The sequence below is a fragment of the Palaemon carinicauda genome, chromosome 35, assembly GCF_036898095.1.
Source record: "Palaemon carinicauda isolate YSFRI2023 chromosome 35, ASM3689809v2, whole genome shotgun sequence".
Classification (NCBI taxonomy): Eukaryota; Metazoa; Arthropoda; class Malacostraca; order Decapoda; family Palaemonidae; genus Palaemon; species Palaemon carinicauda.
In genome coordinates this window covers 60355849-60372039 of record NC_090759.1, presented here as the reverse complement: position 1 = coordinate 60372039, position 16191 = coordinate 60355849, and the positions used below count along the sequence as shown (strand labels likewise).

General features: G+C 36.7%; 1 protein-coding gene across 22 annotated transcripts in view; it reads right to left on the bottom strand.

Moving 5' to 3' along the window:
* Nucleotides 1-16191, bottom strand: part of LOC137627783 (titin-like) — a 218029-nt gene that overhangs the window by 151364 nt on the left and 50474 nt on the right. For 20 of the 22 annotated variants that reach the window (XM_068359103.1, XM_068359107.1, XM_068359108.1 and 17 more), the window contains exons 9-25: nucleotides 15983-16165; nucleotides 15210-15415; nucleotides 14295-14524; nucleotides 13471-13614; nucleotides 12458-12715; nucleotides 11790-11933; nucleotides 11588-11669; nucleotides 11127-11314; nucleotides 10355-10903; nucleotides 9423-10220; nucleotides 8628-9029; nucleotides 7167-7967; nucleotides 6865-6988; nucleotides 6572-6718; nucleotides 6258-6388; nucleotides 5868-6119; nucleotides 5501-5644 (exon numbers count right to left, since the gene is read on the bottom strand). In XM_068359103.1, the coding sequence (XP_068215204.1) occupies nucleotides 5501-5644; nucleotides 5868-6119; nucleotides 6258-6388; nucleotides 6572-6718; nucleotides 6865-6988; nucleotides 7167-7967; nucleotides 8628-9029; nucleotides 9423-10220; nucleotides 10355-10903; nucleotides 11127-11314; nucleotides 11588-11669; nucleotides 11790-11933; nucleotides 12458-12715; nucleotides 13471-13614; nucleotides 14295-14524; nucleotides 15210-15415; nucleotides 15983-16165 (4783 nt within the window). The remainder of the gene's footprint in view (nucleotides 1-5500; nucleotides 5645-5867; nucleotides 6120-6257; nucleotides 6389-6571; nucleotides 6719-6864; nucleotides 6989-7166; nucleotides 7968-8627; nucleotides 9030-9422; nucleotides 10221-10354; nucleotides 10904-11126; nucleotides 11315-11587; nucleotides 11670-11789; nucleotides 11934-12457; nucleotides 12716-13470; nucleotides 13615-14294; nucleotides 14525-15209; nucleotides 15416-15982; nucleotides 16166-16191) is intronic. The other 2 variants (XM_068359110.1, XM_068359112.1) reach the window with 2 other exon arrangements.

Sequence of the window (16191 nt, the reverse complement as noted above, 5' to 3'; positions counted from 1 at the left end):
TACTTTCAGTCAAGAATATCTTGTATACAGACGCACATGATGTGCATGTAGGAAAAAAAAGCATTCCCTTTAGCTATAAATAACCAAGACACCGGCGCCTCCCTAATGAGCTCAAGATAAAGTTTAAAGAAATTCCTCGCCAGGTGAGCTGTAAATAATGTTTGAAAATATTTCTTGGCAACTCTATAAACCTCAGTTGCCAACAAACGCCCCCTTTCGCTCTCTCATTTCAATAAACTGATTACTTTGGCGTTTGCTTTTGATAAACGATTGTAAAATGAGGTAACGGTAAAACAAAGACCTCACTCCAATTCTTGATTTAAAATTTCTACCAAAGGCGGTGCTTGAAGGAAACTTGAAAGACAACGGAGCTTGGAAAGAACTGCAAATGAAATATTCAATCGAATAACATCTTATATGAATAGCCACGTATAAATTTGCTTTCCCTATGTATACATCAGCCGGTCTCCCATCTCCAAAATTAGCATATACTGTAAATCAAGAAGTGTTGAAAGGCTGCCATCGAAAAATTTCCTCACCCGGTGAAAACATTTCGTAAACAAACATGTGAAGTGATGGTTCTACGATCCATTCCTTGCATATTCTCTCTCTCTCTCTCTCTCTCTCTCTCTCTCTCTCTCTCTCTCTCTCTCTCTCTCTCTCTCTCTCTCTCTCTCTCTCTCCAGATAGTGATCAAATGAGGATTTCAACTTTGTCAGATGCTATATTGAAATCATTTTTTGATGTTGGAAGATTTTTTATCTCTCTCTCTCTCTCTCTCTCTCTCTCTCTCTCTCTCTCTCTCGCTGGATAGTGATCACATGAGGATTTGAATTTTGTCAGATGCTATAATGAAATCATTTTTTTTTGTTGAAAGTTTTTTTATCTCTCTCTCTCTCTCTCTCTCTCTCTCTCTCTCTCTCTCTCTCTCTCTCTCTCTCCAAAAATATACAACCCTTCCCCTTCGAAGACCTCTACTATATAACCGTTTTCATAAAGCCCACTGCATTTTACCCTAATATCTCTAGGGAACACCTGGGCAGATCTAGGGCACCTGCTGCTCTTGCATGATTTGCGTCATCGCATACATGTTCCTTCTGTCAGTTTCGAATCCTCCTTAAGATTTATGCTTTGAGGAAGACGTTGCAATATGTCTTGCACTGGTTTTACCATGTTAGGTGGGCGTGAGTCTTTTATGCTGACTTGTTATTGAGAGCAAATTAGACGCTTTTTACTTTTAATTTATTCATTAATAGCGTTTTAGAGTTCTGTTACAATTTTTTTTATATCATCAAACGTATTGAGTTACTTTTTATAAAAGGTTGCTTGGTTTGGTATAATACTAATTTCGACTAATTATGCAGAAAACTTTAAACAATAGACACGTTAATTTATAAACTTTTCATTAACAAGTACAATTGGAAGAAGAGGTTGTGAAATAAATAATGATAAAAGACTGGAGTATACCATTGTCTTTCAATTGAAGGCCACTAAAATGCTTTGACAGAATTTTTCCCACTCAAATATCAAGACAACAGAAGGACTTATAAATTCTAGTGACGTAAGAAACTTTAGGGATGAAAAATAAAAAAATAAAATCGCAATCATTTATAAAGTTGCGCCCTCAGTAACTGCACCACACGAGGTCTAAATTTGAATGTAAGTGATTAGAGGCTATTTTCAGAGAGCTATGATGCTGTACTGTGGCCACGCCCACCATCCTCATGCAACTGCATGATGATTGGTTGCAGCGCCTCACTTCGACCAATCAACGGGTCGTTATTTTTGTAGGTCTATTGAGGGACGGTGATTGGACAAGAGGAGTTGAGGCCTACGGTCATTCAAATGGATTTCAAAGACTTCTTACATGTCAACAGAGGTCTAAACGATTTACACAAAAATGAGAGAGGAATCTAAACGCCCGTGCAAGGGGCGTGTTTGCATTCTTTTTCAAGTTTCTCGATTTATCTAGTGCCTTTGTCTCGTCTGCCTGACATTCCAACAAGACGCCATAATACCTGGTGGTCTAGTAATAGCGAGAGAAAAAAACAAATAAAACAAGGAGTAAGGTGTCTCACCCCTTAAAATAACACGTGACCAAAACCTAGGGGAATGACGTCCAACAATATATTTACTTCCTTATATTTATAAAAGATGAGTCATGGCTATTTATCGGCCCAGTTATCAGACCATCAAATCAAACGATGACGAGTTGGAGATGAATAGATGGAAACATCCGCGAGTGTATGTTTGTGGTCACGCACGTACTCCGATCAATACTTCTGATTATTATCTGGGTTTGCCTGATTCAGCTCCCTCTACGTACTCTCTTTTTTTCCCCCCTTCACTAGCTCCTCCCCTTTAATTCTGTTGAAAGCCCTCCCCCTTGAATTTCCCCTCCTCCCTTCAGCGGCTTCACACACTTCCTATAATCCAACGCAGGTCGATAGTTGCCCTCAGTCCCCTACTTGCTAACGCCGCGGAAGGATGGAATAGTGAAGAGGGCTTCGCTCGGACCAATGATTTATTAAGATTTAATTCGCAGATTCTCCGGGAATGGCTCTTACCATACATTCTTAACTCAATTTTGCTTTTGATTGTAATTTCTATTAATCTCTATACAATATAATTTTGTATGTATATTTTCTTTTTCATCTTTTATCTTTAGATAATTTCCGTAATTGGTAAGAATAGAAACACTCCAGATTGCTTCCGATATTTTATTTAAAGCCTCTTCGCAAAAGACACCTGATTTTTTTTTCTTAGATTTCTCGTAAATTACATAATCCTTAAGCTCATTGGCACCAATTATTATCTTCCTACCGTGCAATAATAGAGATAACGTTATCAAGAATTCTCTATTCTTTTTCCCTTCAAATATACAACCCTACCCGAAGTCTTGGCAGAAGTGAGACTTCATCCGTGATCTAAATGGCGTCAACAATACCTGGTTATTATCTTCCTTTGGTCAATAACTCATATATCATCACTTCATCTTTTTGGGGGAGCTTTCTTTTGGCATTTTCAATGTCAGTGTTTTTTTATATTAAAATATGGTGGTACTCGACGTCAAATATTGTCTTAATAAAGTTGGCAATTGTTGTATATGAATGTTTTTTTCTCTCTGACAGTTAAATAGTGGTATTAACCTAACAAGGCACTTGAAATGGCACATCTGGTAAGCCTATTATGATAATATTTGGCATCCTCTTATCTTAGTGCCATTTTTTCTTGATTGAAATGTACAGGTAAACGAATTCACTAAATATCTAAGGCATATTCTCAACATAAAAGTTCTACTCAGAACATAATGATAGATTTTCATGGAATATTAGCAGGAACAATAATATAAAAAACGTCGTCATATGCCACCAAGGAATTAGTTATTTAGAAGACATATTACTTGATAAACCAGTTGAAAAATTGTCAAAATTTTACAAACAAATTTAGTCTAACAAACTTTTACTAGTCATAACTAGAACCAACTTTTCATTTATTGCCAAAATAGGTTAAACGCACGTTGAACAAACCAGGTAATGTTGATACCAGAAACGACTCTACGTGGAGCGGTGAGGGTGAATCAGGCAATTCATTCAACTGAACACAAAATCAGCAAAGTGAGCGAATATATAAGCGAAAGGCAACATCGTGTTGATGTAACAGTCATAATCATATACTGCAGAAAAGGTAAAACTATATGAAAAGACACCAAATCGTTTAGAATAAGTTGAAACGACAAGGAAATACTGGCCATTGATAAAATAATATCTAAAAAGGAATAATACCTAATATACTGTATATATATGTATATATATATATATATATATATATATATATATATATATATATATATATATATATGTATATATACATATATTTATATATACATATATATACATATATTTATATATATACATATATATATATATAAATATACTGTATATATATATATATATATATATATATATATATATATATATATATATATATATATATATATGTAAAACATATATATAAATGGTATTATATGTTCATATAGTTAATCCCCTTCATTGTTACTTATTTTGAAAAACGACGATCATATAAAAAGCTGAGCAATGTGACGAGACTACTCCTCGGGGAATCAGAGTGGTGCAAAAAGACGAAGAGAGTAATGTGTGAATTCTAAGCGGGTGTGAAAATAGCGAGACTCTTTAAGAAGAAATTAGTGAGAATTAGTGTAAGACATAAAATAGGCGAGAAATGGTGCGGAGATTTCATCATCTTCATAATAATAATAAAAATAATAATAATAATAATAATAATAATAATAATAATAATAATCATCATCATCATCATCATCATCGTCATTATTATTATAATCATAACCATTGATAGGACTAAGTGTAATTTAGATGGTAAAAGTGAAAAATAAATCATTATATGACAAAAATAATAAATAAGTCACACGGAAATGGCAGGTGTGATGCATAAATATACAAGCCACACCTATTTTGACGTAAATTTGCATTGTTATCCGAATATGGTTTCAATAAATAACAAAATATACTATAGGCAATTGCTAACAAATTACTTACGTTACGCAAAGCAAGAATAAGAGACTTAGATAAAGCCAGGTACGATACTACAGACCATAGCACTACGTGCTAAGATGACTAGATGCTTTACCTATATAAAGCAACAACATCTTGCTACAGAATGAAAACAACAACTAAAACTAATAGATACCATGGGCATGCATAGCTAGTTAAGTGTTAGTAGTTTAGTGAGGTCTTCTTAGATAGTCATGCAAAGTTCTTAATACTAAATATATTTATAAATTGTTAATATTTATCAAACACAGCCATTAATCAGTTAGTTAAAACAATTTGAGCTTCGAGGCTATACTTATGGGTATAAAGGTTCCTAAGTCCTTCAAATACTTCTGACATACATCATAAAAAAATATTAATGTGACCTTTAGCAGGCAGTACTAGTAGCGGCAACAGCATGATTAAGTATACAGTAATCCCTTTTCAATTATAAGTAGCTAATGATACTATTACAATATCACCAAAAGAAAGGCATCGAAAAATAGCAATCTTTAGAGGAAACCATTTCCAATGTTATGTTACAAGAGAATTTGCACCAAGGCAGTTCCTATGGAAAGCTCATTCGTTTTATCTAATAAACCAGTGTTACTCTTCCTCATAAAACACAGAGCCGAGCAGTGTTCTGTCTACTTCCCGAAAAATACAGGTTCAAAAATATCCAAAATAACTCATTTGAATCATTCATAGTCTTGAAATTATATTTTGTATAGCTGAATCATAGAAGTATGAAAGATGTTTTTGCATCCAAATCTTTTTTTTTTATAGCTTATCATCTGCCACTGTGTTTTATGAGAAAGATCTTATCTTTATATTTTAGTTATAAGGAGTATGGCGGGGAAGACGAATAAGGGGCTTATCCCCTGTGTAGACGAAACAACCATGTACGCGTCGTGCCATCTCCAGCTTACCCTCCACTCGGATACTGCAGGAGGTGACAGCCTGGCCGGCCGCATTTGTGGCCTTGCACATGTAGGTGCCAGAGTCCTCTGGGTAGGCGTAAAGAACATCGAGTGCCACGAAGCCAAAGTCATATGTTGTACGGAAACGATGGCCTAGAAAGAGATAACTAATTAGCTTCGAGCTTGGATACTCATGCCTTCCTATTTGTTTCTATGGCTTCTTAAAACTGTATGAAGACACTGGCTCACAATATAAACGAGCTTCACGTAATTAAAATTTATAAGAACTACAACATATTAAGTTTAAGAATTAATTAAACACTTTGTATCTTCAGAGAGAACTTAATTCTTATGAAGATTCTAAAGCATAGCTTACCTGAGGGAATGGGTTGACCATTAAAGAACCACTCAACCCTCATGGTTGGGTCATTCACAGGAGTAAGTGTAGCTTCCATGTGAATGGCTTGGCCTTCCATAAGGTGGTCTTGGTTCCTAAGGGCACGGCCAAAGTTGGGCTTCTCAACAACCAAGGTGTCCTCTTGAAGCTTTGAGGGCGCCTTTTGTTCAAGGCGAGTGATCTTTGCCATAGCCTCTGGATGCTGAGTGTCGATGATGAAATCACTCTTGGCTGTAAAAAAAATAAAATTTCATCTTCTCATTTACTCAGTAAAGGAGAAATTTATACCCAGTTTCCTGTTCTATACATAAAATATTCAATGAACATTCAGGCACTGACAAATTTCAGACATGATAGACAGATACTTACGTTTAACCTGAATGGTAATGGAAGATGTAGCAGTGCCAAGCCTGTTGGTGGCACGGACCTCGTAGGTACCAGAATCTTCGGATACGGCTTGTAAGATATCCATGGCACAGAAACCAAAGTCATACATAGTTCTGTTAAAAAAAAAAATAACCAGTGAATGGACGAAAATGTATACAATTAGGATATGTAAAATTGGAAAAAAATTTATATTAATGCAAAAGTTGCTGATGACTATTTTCATGAGATTAATTACTCTCAAAGGAGATTCTATGCCCCTTAAATCCTTAGGCATTAACCAAGGAAAATTTTCTTACCTGAACCTATGCCCAATCTGAAGAGATTTTCCATTGTGGAACCATTCAACCTTCATGCTTGGGTCAGGGTATGGTTCAAGACGGCATTCGACATGGGCACTCTGTCCTTCCCACAGTTCCTTAAGTCCAGAAAGCTGCACCACAAACCTAAGTTCAAGAGAAATCATACACTGTATACTTACTGATATCTCCCATGCAGTGACAAATATACTGCACATTTTTCATGCTCAATAGGATTCTGCATGGTGAAAATATCCAATAAAAACAATAGAGAAAAAAAATAAAATACACACCTAGGAGCCTGTGTAATAACAGTCTCTTCTGTGGTAGACTTTGTGTAGCGAGAGGCATCTTCCAAATAGCGAAGCTTTTCTAAAGCCTCAGAATGCTGAGACTCCATAAGGAGAGATTCTTTAGCTGTAATTACATAATTGAAGTGTGTCAGTTTCCAACCTTTCCTTAAAGACATTATATATTTCTCTTTTTTGTCGTAAATCCAAATATAAATTCAATAAACGCAAAACAAAAACACACTCCAAGGAAAAACCAAAAAATAAGTAAATGAAACAGAATATATCGGGAGAACGTCACTTACAGGAAACAACAATGGATGCTGAGGTGACAGCCTGGCCCAAACGATTTGTGGCACGGCAGGTATAAGTTCCAGAATCCTCTGGATTGACATATTTCATGTCCAAAGCAACATAGCCAAAGTCATGCATGGAAGAAATACGATTGGCCTGTTGAATTGGAACATTATTCTTGAACCACTCTACTTTGAGGTCAGGGTCTCCTACTGGGATAAGACGAGCCTCAAAGTGAAGAGGAGCATTTTCAATCAGGCTCTGGTCCTTAAGAGGTGAAGTGAAGACTGGGGCCTGCATGGTGGATTCTTCTGTGGTAATTGTACGCTGGTTACGAGCAGATGACTCAAGCATTGAGATCTTGGTCAGGGCTTCTTTGTTCATTGTCTCTGAGAGGATAGACTCCTTTGTATGACACGTAAGAGTGCAAGTAGAAACGGCCTGACCAATGCAATTGGTGGCAACGCAAGAGTAGGTACCAGAATCTTCAGCATAAGTATACATGATATCAAGTGCCACAAAGCCAAAGTCATTATACTGGGTGAAGCGAGATCCACTCTTAAGTGGAACATTATTGTGGAACCACTCTATTTTCATGGTTGGATCAGAAGTTGGAATTAATCTTACTTCAAAGTGGGCACGCTGCCCTTCTAGAACTTCAATGGTTTTAAGTGAGGTGGTAAAAACTGGAGCCTGTTTAGTGGTCTCTTCAACTATCTCTGAACGTGCATAACGGCTTCGGTCTTCAAGTATTTGGAGTTGTTCCATTGTCAGATTCTGATTTTCAGTTTCCATGACGATTCCAGATGATTCTAAAAAAACATTACACACACATATATATATATATAAATGGAAGGAAAAATATTTACCTTATGGTTGAAATCTTAACAGTCAAATAAATACAATACTGTGATATTATTTGAAACGAGTAATATTCAAAATTTATCGAATATCGTATGTCAAAATAAAATCTAAGAGATTTCTTTCTGTTACTATATCCATGCAAAATGTAAGGAGTACTACTTTATAAGTTAGTAGACTACTACTGTGTTACTTTAGTTTACTTTTTACACCATTAGAAAAGTTAATATATCGGTAAAATTATATTACGCTGCATACAATTAGCATGGTTCGAAAGCAAATAAATGTGCGCAGTGCCACCGGTTAATCCCATAAGTTTATAAATATTTCTAAAGCTGGAATGAACCATTTTAACGAAAATTAAAGGAAATTCTGCGAGTAAGATATTAATGCAAGATAGCGTCAGAATACCCCGACATAGAATGATTATCATTCTTGTCAAAGATTTACCAAAACCAAGAAATATGTTAAGTACTCTACAAGCAAATGCATTAAAAGAATAGAATGAGCAGTAATAGAGCAAGAAGGAACTGATGTGTTGCATAAAGAGCTTGCAGGCGAATGCGGGACCCGTTGCTAGTAGCTTCAGTTTGATTTCTAACATTACTCACTTATAACTTTGAGATCGGCTGTGATTTCATCTTTGCCCATCAAATTTGTAGCTACACATGTATAGATGCCAGAGTCCTCTTCAATAAGCTTTGAGATGTCAAGAGCCACATAGCCAAAATCATGGATCAAGCGGAAGCGAGATCCAAGCTGAATTGGCATACCATTTCTGTACCATTCGATACGAAGGTTCGGATCAGTTATTGGCTCGATCTTGGCCTCAAAGTGACAACTGTTTCCTTCCTTTTGAACAACATCTTTGAGTTTGGTTAAGAAATGGGGTTTAATTTTAACTGAAACTTCTTCCATAGTTTCCCGCTTCTGATAACGAGAACTGTCGTCAAGATACTGGAGTTTCTGCAGACTATCTGGGTGTTCTGAGTCGAACACTAGATCCTTCTTGGCTACAGGAAAAGGTTCAATAAAAGGTCAAAGGAAATAACAACAGCTAAAACACAGGGTTCATCAAAAAACTAACAAAAGTAGCATTTCAAAAAGGAACTGGTGATACATATACAAGTGGATATTCAAAGGATCACTAAAAACTTACACAAGTGATTTTCATTACTAGAATAGGTGGGTATAATTCATTCCACATGTAACAAACTACAAACTGGATAAAAACAACTGATTTCTCAACTTGACATACAAAATCTTAAATAAAACTATGGCATAATATTTACACAACTGGAAAATTGGGAAGGATATAATCATCACACCTATAAGACCACAGGGTCTTGGGGAACACAAAATCATGCATTTCATATCAACAAAATAAAACATGTAATGGATCTTACCTGTAACCTTGACCGAAGCTGAAGTGACAGCTTGACCAAGACTGTTGGTTGCTTTGCAGGTGTAGATACCCGAATCAATTGGGTATACACTGAGGAGATCAAGAGCAACATAGTCAAAGTCATAAGCTGGCCTAAATCTATGTCCAACCTTTAGAGATGAATCATTAAAGAACCATTCAACTCTCATTGAAGAATCTCCAACAGGTTTAAGACGAGCTTCCAAGTGAATGTTGGTGCCTTCAAATGTCTCTATATTTTTCAGAGACTTAACAAAAGATGGTGATTCCTTGATGTCACTGGATTCTTGAAGAGTTCGCTGGTGACGAGATGAGTCTTCAAGGAAGTGAATCTGTTCCATGGCACCATCATGCATGCTTTCGCTGTAAATGCTGTCTGTAGCAATGACCCGTACACATGAAGAAGTATGGGCACTTCCCAATTGATTTTCTGCCCGACATGTGTACTCACCTGAATCTGTTGTGTAAGCACCAACAATATCAAGAGCTACAAAACCAAAGTCAAAGTAGGTTTTGAAACGAGAGCCAATGGTGATAGGTTTGCCATTGAAATACCAATCAACTCTCATTGTTGGGTCATTCATGGGTTCTAAGCGAGCTTCCAAGTGAATGTTCTTTCCCTCTGGCAGAGGCTTGGGATCTTGTAAAAGCATTGTAAATTCTGGCTTAGATTTGGAAATCTCCTCAATGTCATAGTGAGGTTCTTGGTGACGACGTTCCATAGCGGAAGTCTTGGTTAGGGAAATTTCATGCATAGATGTGGTATCAACTGCAGATCGTGCTGAAAAAAGATGATTTTTTTTTTAAATAAAGTATATTGTATAAAATAATAACAATATATATATATAATCAACCGAAGATTTTGACAAATTAATGTTACAATAAAATACAAGTCATGTATAGACAGTAACTTACTTTCAACTGTCATAATAGTGGTCATCTGTGCTTGACCAAGAGCATTACGGGCAATAACTGTATACTGTCCAGCATCAGACTGACGGATGTCAGAAATATCAAGAGCAACATAACCAAAGTCATTATAAGTCTTGATACGAGATGCAGACATGATAACATGACCATTGAAATACCATTCGACAGTCATGGTAGGATCACTCTGTGGCTCCAGACGGATCTCAAAGTGGGCCTTCTGACCTTCAACAATCTTATTTGTTCCCTTTAGTGGTCCAAGGAACTTTGGTGGGATGGTTACTGCAGAAGTCTCCTCAGTCTCAGTCTTCATGTAACGAGAAGAATCTTCAAGGTATTGCATCTTAGAAACAGTATCTTCATATTGAGTCTCAACTTCTTTATCAGTCTTAGAAAGGACAGTAAGGTTGCATGTAACCTGAGCCTCTCCCTTGGCATTATATGCTCTGCATGTGTAGGAACCGGCATCTTGCACAATGAGGGCTTTGACAGTAAGAGCAACATAACCAAAGTTGAAGAAAGAGGTGATACGGGAGCCTGAAACAAAGAAAAAGCTATTTTAGTATATTTCTTCAGGGCGAAGAATCTGTTAAGGAAAACTAACTTTAAAAATCGAACCAAAAGAGTAATTAATCTCCATTTCATTGAGAATCAAATATAAGACATTCATTAATAGTTGTACATACAGACTTTGTCATCATATTAATGATAAATCCTATCTGTAGAATGGGATAGTAGTATAGGATGCAAAGACACTCACTTGCTTCAATTGGCCGACCATCCTTGAGCCACTCTACCTTGAGTGTGGGATCACCTACTGGTTCAAGCCTGGCCTCGAAATGAGCATAGCCTCCTTCACGGCCTGTTGAATCCTTTAGGTCAGTTTTGAAGAGGGGAGTTGTGGCAGCCTCGGCAATTTCAGCACTGCTTCTCTGCAGCATCTGCAGCCTGTTAACGAGTGAAACAAATCTCTAGTTCAGCTGTTTCCAAAAGATAGATAGATAATAAACAGGGTTTCTTAAAGGGTTGGATATTCGTCCAAACCTTTTTTGCAGGTAGTTAATATATCATATCTTTAAGCAGTGTATTTAATGAAGCACACGTTTTATTTCAAACACGGAAAGATATTTCACACAGACACACACTCATATATGTGTGTATGCATGTGTGTGTAAAGACAGAAAGAGAGAAAGAGATATAGGTAAAATCAGGATACGATACCTGTAGGCTTCCATTTCCTCGACACTCTTGATATATTGACTTTGTTCGGGAATACCTAGATCTCCAGTCACGCTGGCCAAAGCTGAAGAAAATGATAAAATATATTAATTCATCGAATTAAATAGGATTCATTATATGCCCACTAAATCTTCTTATTCCAGACTATCAGTAACAATGATGCAAAGTTTGCGGGCATACGTACAAATGACAGTAATGGAGGCTTGGCAAGTGCACTCTCCAGCCTTGTTGGTGGCCCTTACAGTATAGGTACCACTGTCTTCACTACGGAGCTGCATGATGTTCAGGGCAACATAACCGAAGTTGTAGATGTGGTTGATGCGTGAACCTAAAATATAACAAAGTTAGATGTGGTTGATGCGTGAACCTAAAATATAACAAAGTTAGATGTGGTTGATGCGTGAACCTAAAATATAACAAAGTATTGAGTTTTATCATATATTTTGTTCGCATCACTTATTTTGCTCTATCTATTTCACAGAAAGAAACTAAGCAATTTCTTTCGATTCGTCTTCAATTCACTTGATATTTTACTATCTTTAACGAAACTCTATTTTGTGAGATGCCTGTATACGAAAAAACGCTAGTATTGTATCTAATTTCTTCAGCTATAAGCCTTAAAAGATAATTGGCCTTATTACTTATTAATTGTACTTTAGTTTATATACTTTAAGATTTTGTAATTGAAGAAAGGATCACTCATAAATGAAAACATTTCAAAATAACTTTTATATTGGGCTTCAAAGGAACAACAGAACTCAAAACGAAACGTAATGTCTCATGATATCAAGGATATTATTCTAGTACGAATGATGATTCTCAGGTTAAATGAAAAGAATACATAATACATACTGGCAGTAATTGGTTTTCCATCCTTGAACCATTCAATCCTCATGAAGGGATCGCTGACGGGGTGAAGCTGAGCCTCGAAGTGGGCGTATTTGCCTTCCAAAACCTCGCCGAGGTTAGTTAGGGTCTTGACGAAGTTGGGTTTAATGCTCGTATGCTCCTCGATGGAGACAGTTCGCTGGTAGCGAGACTGATCCTCCAAGTAACTGATATGCTGCATTGCTTCGGGATGATGGGTCTGGCTTTCAATCAGAGGGCGTTCTGAAAGAAAAAAAAAAAGTAAATATACAAATTCTTTTCATACAGTACCATATTATATAAACACAGTAATCAATTCATCTGGTTTGTGAGGATACAAAATCACTTGTCATTAAAAAAGAAAAACCTCTTCATTGAGCGATCCTATATCTTAGGGGAACTGGTCATGTATTACATTCAGCTAAGGATCCAACGGCTTAGAGAGATTTTCAAACCCTTTTTTAAAAAGCTAGTCTTAGCGTAAAAGCACAAGGAAAGACACAAAATTCATGTTCAATTATTGTTGTAATCTATCAATGATTATTATGCCACCCCCAGAGGGAACATGAAATTGTTCTTATTTTCAATGGTAGTTCCTAGATAATCCCGGATATGAAATATTTTCTGGACTAGATTTAACGACAAATACATGACAATCATTTGCAAGGAATGTACTTTTATATGGATAATATTATTATAAAATACTGAATCTAATATATTAAGGTATCTACTGTATAACTAATGAAAAAATTAAAATTTCTGCGCTTCTAAACCAGTAATGATTATTGGAAGGGATTAGCAGGCAACCTCTGCATAATGGAAAAGGAAAATCTAAACACCTCATAAAGACCATCCCAATAATAAAAATAATAACCAATAATAAAACAATTTAGAATGACTCCAAAGATATGAATACTATTTTCAACGCTAAAAGGCATACCAGTAATGATATCCAGTACAGTAAACCCATACAAAAATAAATACAAAATCATTCTTACCTGTAATTCGAAGATTAGCTGAAGTCTCAGCCATGCCCTTAACGTTGGTGGCTCGGCATGTGTAAACGCCAGTATCAGCCTTAATAACATTCAAAATATCCAGGGCTACGAAGCCAAAGCGGTATGTCACAGTGGCTCGGGAACCTAAGAACAAAGTGAAAATTATATTAAGAATGGTGATCGACACATAAATTTACGACTAAATAATTTTTCTTGAAATGAATATCAGTTATAATTATTTATTCTTAATATCCAAAATTGAGGGAAATGCCATGATAAATAGATGGAGAGATTCTTGAAATATATATTTTAATCAATTTCTTATATTTGGGATGACTACTGAATACAATTATTTATGCGCTAGATAAAAGTAAGACTTATTGTCTTATTTAGTAAGGATGAAATCCATCTTCAATAGTCTTATCTCCTTTTCTCCAGAAAGATAAAAAAGCTATTTTCTAAATCAATTTCTATGAAGTGAACTTTTAAATGCCAATATCTAACAGTAAATTTTTAAAAAGATAATTTAAATCCAGCTAATTTTAATTAATTTCTAAAACCTTTAATTTTAAATATGGAGCACCTCAAATATCACCTCACACGGTGGAAGAAGAGGAAAAAGAAAAAGAGGAGGAGGAGGAGGAGGAGGAGGAGGAGGAGGAGGAGGAGGAGGAGGAGGAGGAAGAAGAAGAAGAAGAGCAAGAAAATGAGGAGCAGGAGCAGAAAAAGATGAAGCAGAAGAAGGAGCAAGAAAATGAGGAGAAAATGAGGAGGAGGAGAATGATGGAAATGAAGGATGAAAGGGGAAGGAGAGAGACACTTACTAGCAGCAAGGGGCTTTCCATCGATGAGCCATTCGATGTTCATGGTGGCATCACCGAGGGGAGTAACCTTTGCTTCGAAATGGGCGCGGGTGCCCTCGACGATATCGATATCCCTAAGGGGATGTGTGAATACAGGGGGTTCGGTGGGCTGCTCCTCCTCAGGGGCCTTGGGGGCGTGGTGGGCCCTTTCCACGGGGCGGAGGATGATTACCTCGGGTTCTGGTTCGGGTCTGCAAGGAATAAAGAAGTAATGTAATTTAGTTATTTTCTTTTCATCATAACAATCTCGATGACCACTGATGTTGTGATGTTACTTACTCATTATGGTAAATAAATATAATTGAAACTGTCTGACCAAACAACAGATTGCCTAAGGCTTACTCTATCAACCTAGGCAATAATAACTGGGGACTGATAATTAAGATTGCTTAAGGCTTACCCTATCAACCTAGGCAATAATAACTGGGGACTGATAATTAAGATTGCTTAAGGCTTACCCTATCAACCTAGGCAATCACTGGTGACTGATAATTAAGATTGCTTAAGGCTTACTCTATCAACCTAGGCAATCACTGGTGATTGATAATTAAATGATTGCTTAATGCTTACTCTATCAACCAAGGCAATCACTGGCGTCTGAATGGAGGAGACTGACAATGTCATCGACATAATGGATCAAAATTTTCCCGTATTATTTTTCAATTTCTTAGGCTAGTTCTATTTTTTTTTTTTTACTTTTTTCATTTTCAGTTTCTTAGTTTTCTTTTTTACATTTCTTCTTTTACTCACAGGAAACTATCAGGCTTTTCTTTATACTAATAAAAGGTGTTTTGCATTCACATGGACTTGAAGAAAAAGGTGAATTTTTTAGACACAAAAAAAAAAAAAGATAGAATTCCACGTAGTAATACTTACTGAGGTTCGATTACTTTGACGGGTTTGGGGAAGTGGGGTCTCTGTGGGGCGGCAGGACCGGCGCCCTTATCTGTCTGTACATGAAGCCTTGCTCGGGTGGCCGTGGAACCGGCAGAATTCTGGGCGTTGCACTGGTACCAGCCAGCATCGATGGCGCTCGCACTCAGGATCTGGAGGCTGGAAGCACCGTTCATGTCGGCCTGGACCTGGAAGATACGAGAAAATTTATTATTACCAAATGAAATGAAATGAAAATAAAATAATTGAAAAAAAGTGATTCAAGATGATGACACAATCAAAGAATAAATATTTTGGAACAATAATTCAACAAAAATGATAAGACATTGGCCATAAACTGATTTTGATTGATTGAAGTAGCATCAACTAGCGAGGAAAATTATTTAAAGATTCAGTATGAAAACATAAGATCAGAAAATTAATGATGTTATCAGTGAATAAGAGTTTGACGAAAACCTTCAGTAAGCCATTTCACTGACAGCAATAACTAACAAGGTGATGAGATTGAATAATACCATAATTTATTAATTGGATTTCTATCAGCGGAAAAAAAAACCATGGATTGACTGAACAACGGGGAATTTCATCAGTGTAGTTTCTGAATGTGATACTGAGGTGGGTAAGTGCATCTGCTCCCTGCTTATATTAAATTAGATTATACTGTATAAAGGTTACGTTATGATATATAGCATCGGGCCAAAATGGTTTCCCCGTTGTAAATTCATTCCCATACGAGTGTTCCTCAAGACACATACCATGACATTGGGTGAATTTTCGACTGTCACGCCATCCTTCTGCCAAGACAGGAGAGGCATGGGAGTACCAACGGCGCGGCACTGGAGGACAACGGTCTCGCCCTCTGACACAGCTGCCTGCTGGAACCTCTCGACGAATTTTGGGGCAACCATCTGCTGCATCTCCAAGACGTTGAGGTGGCACTGATGCGAAGAGTAAACAGAAGGGA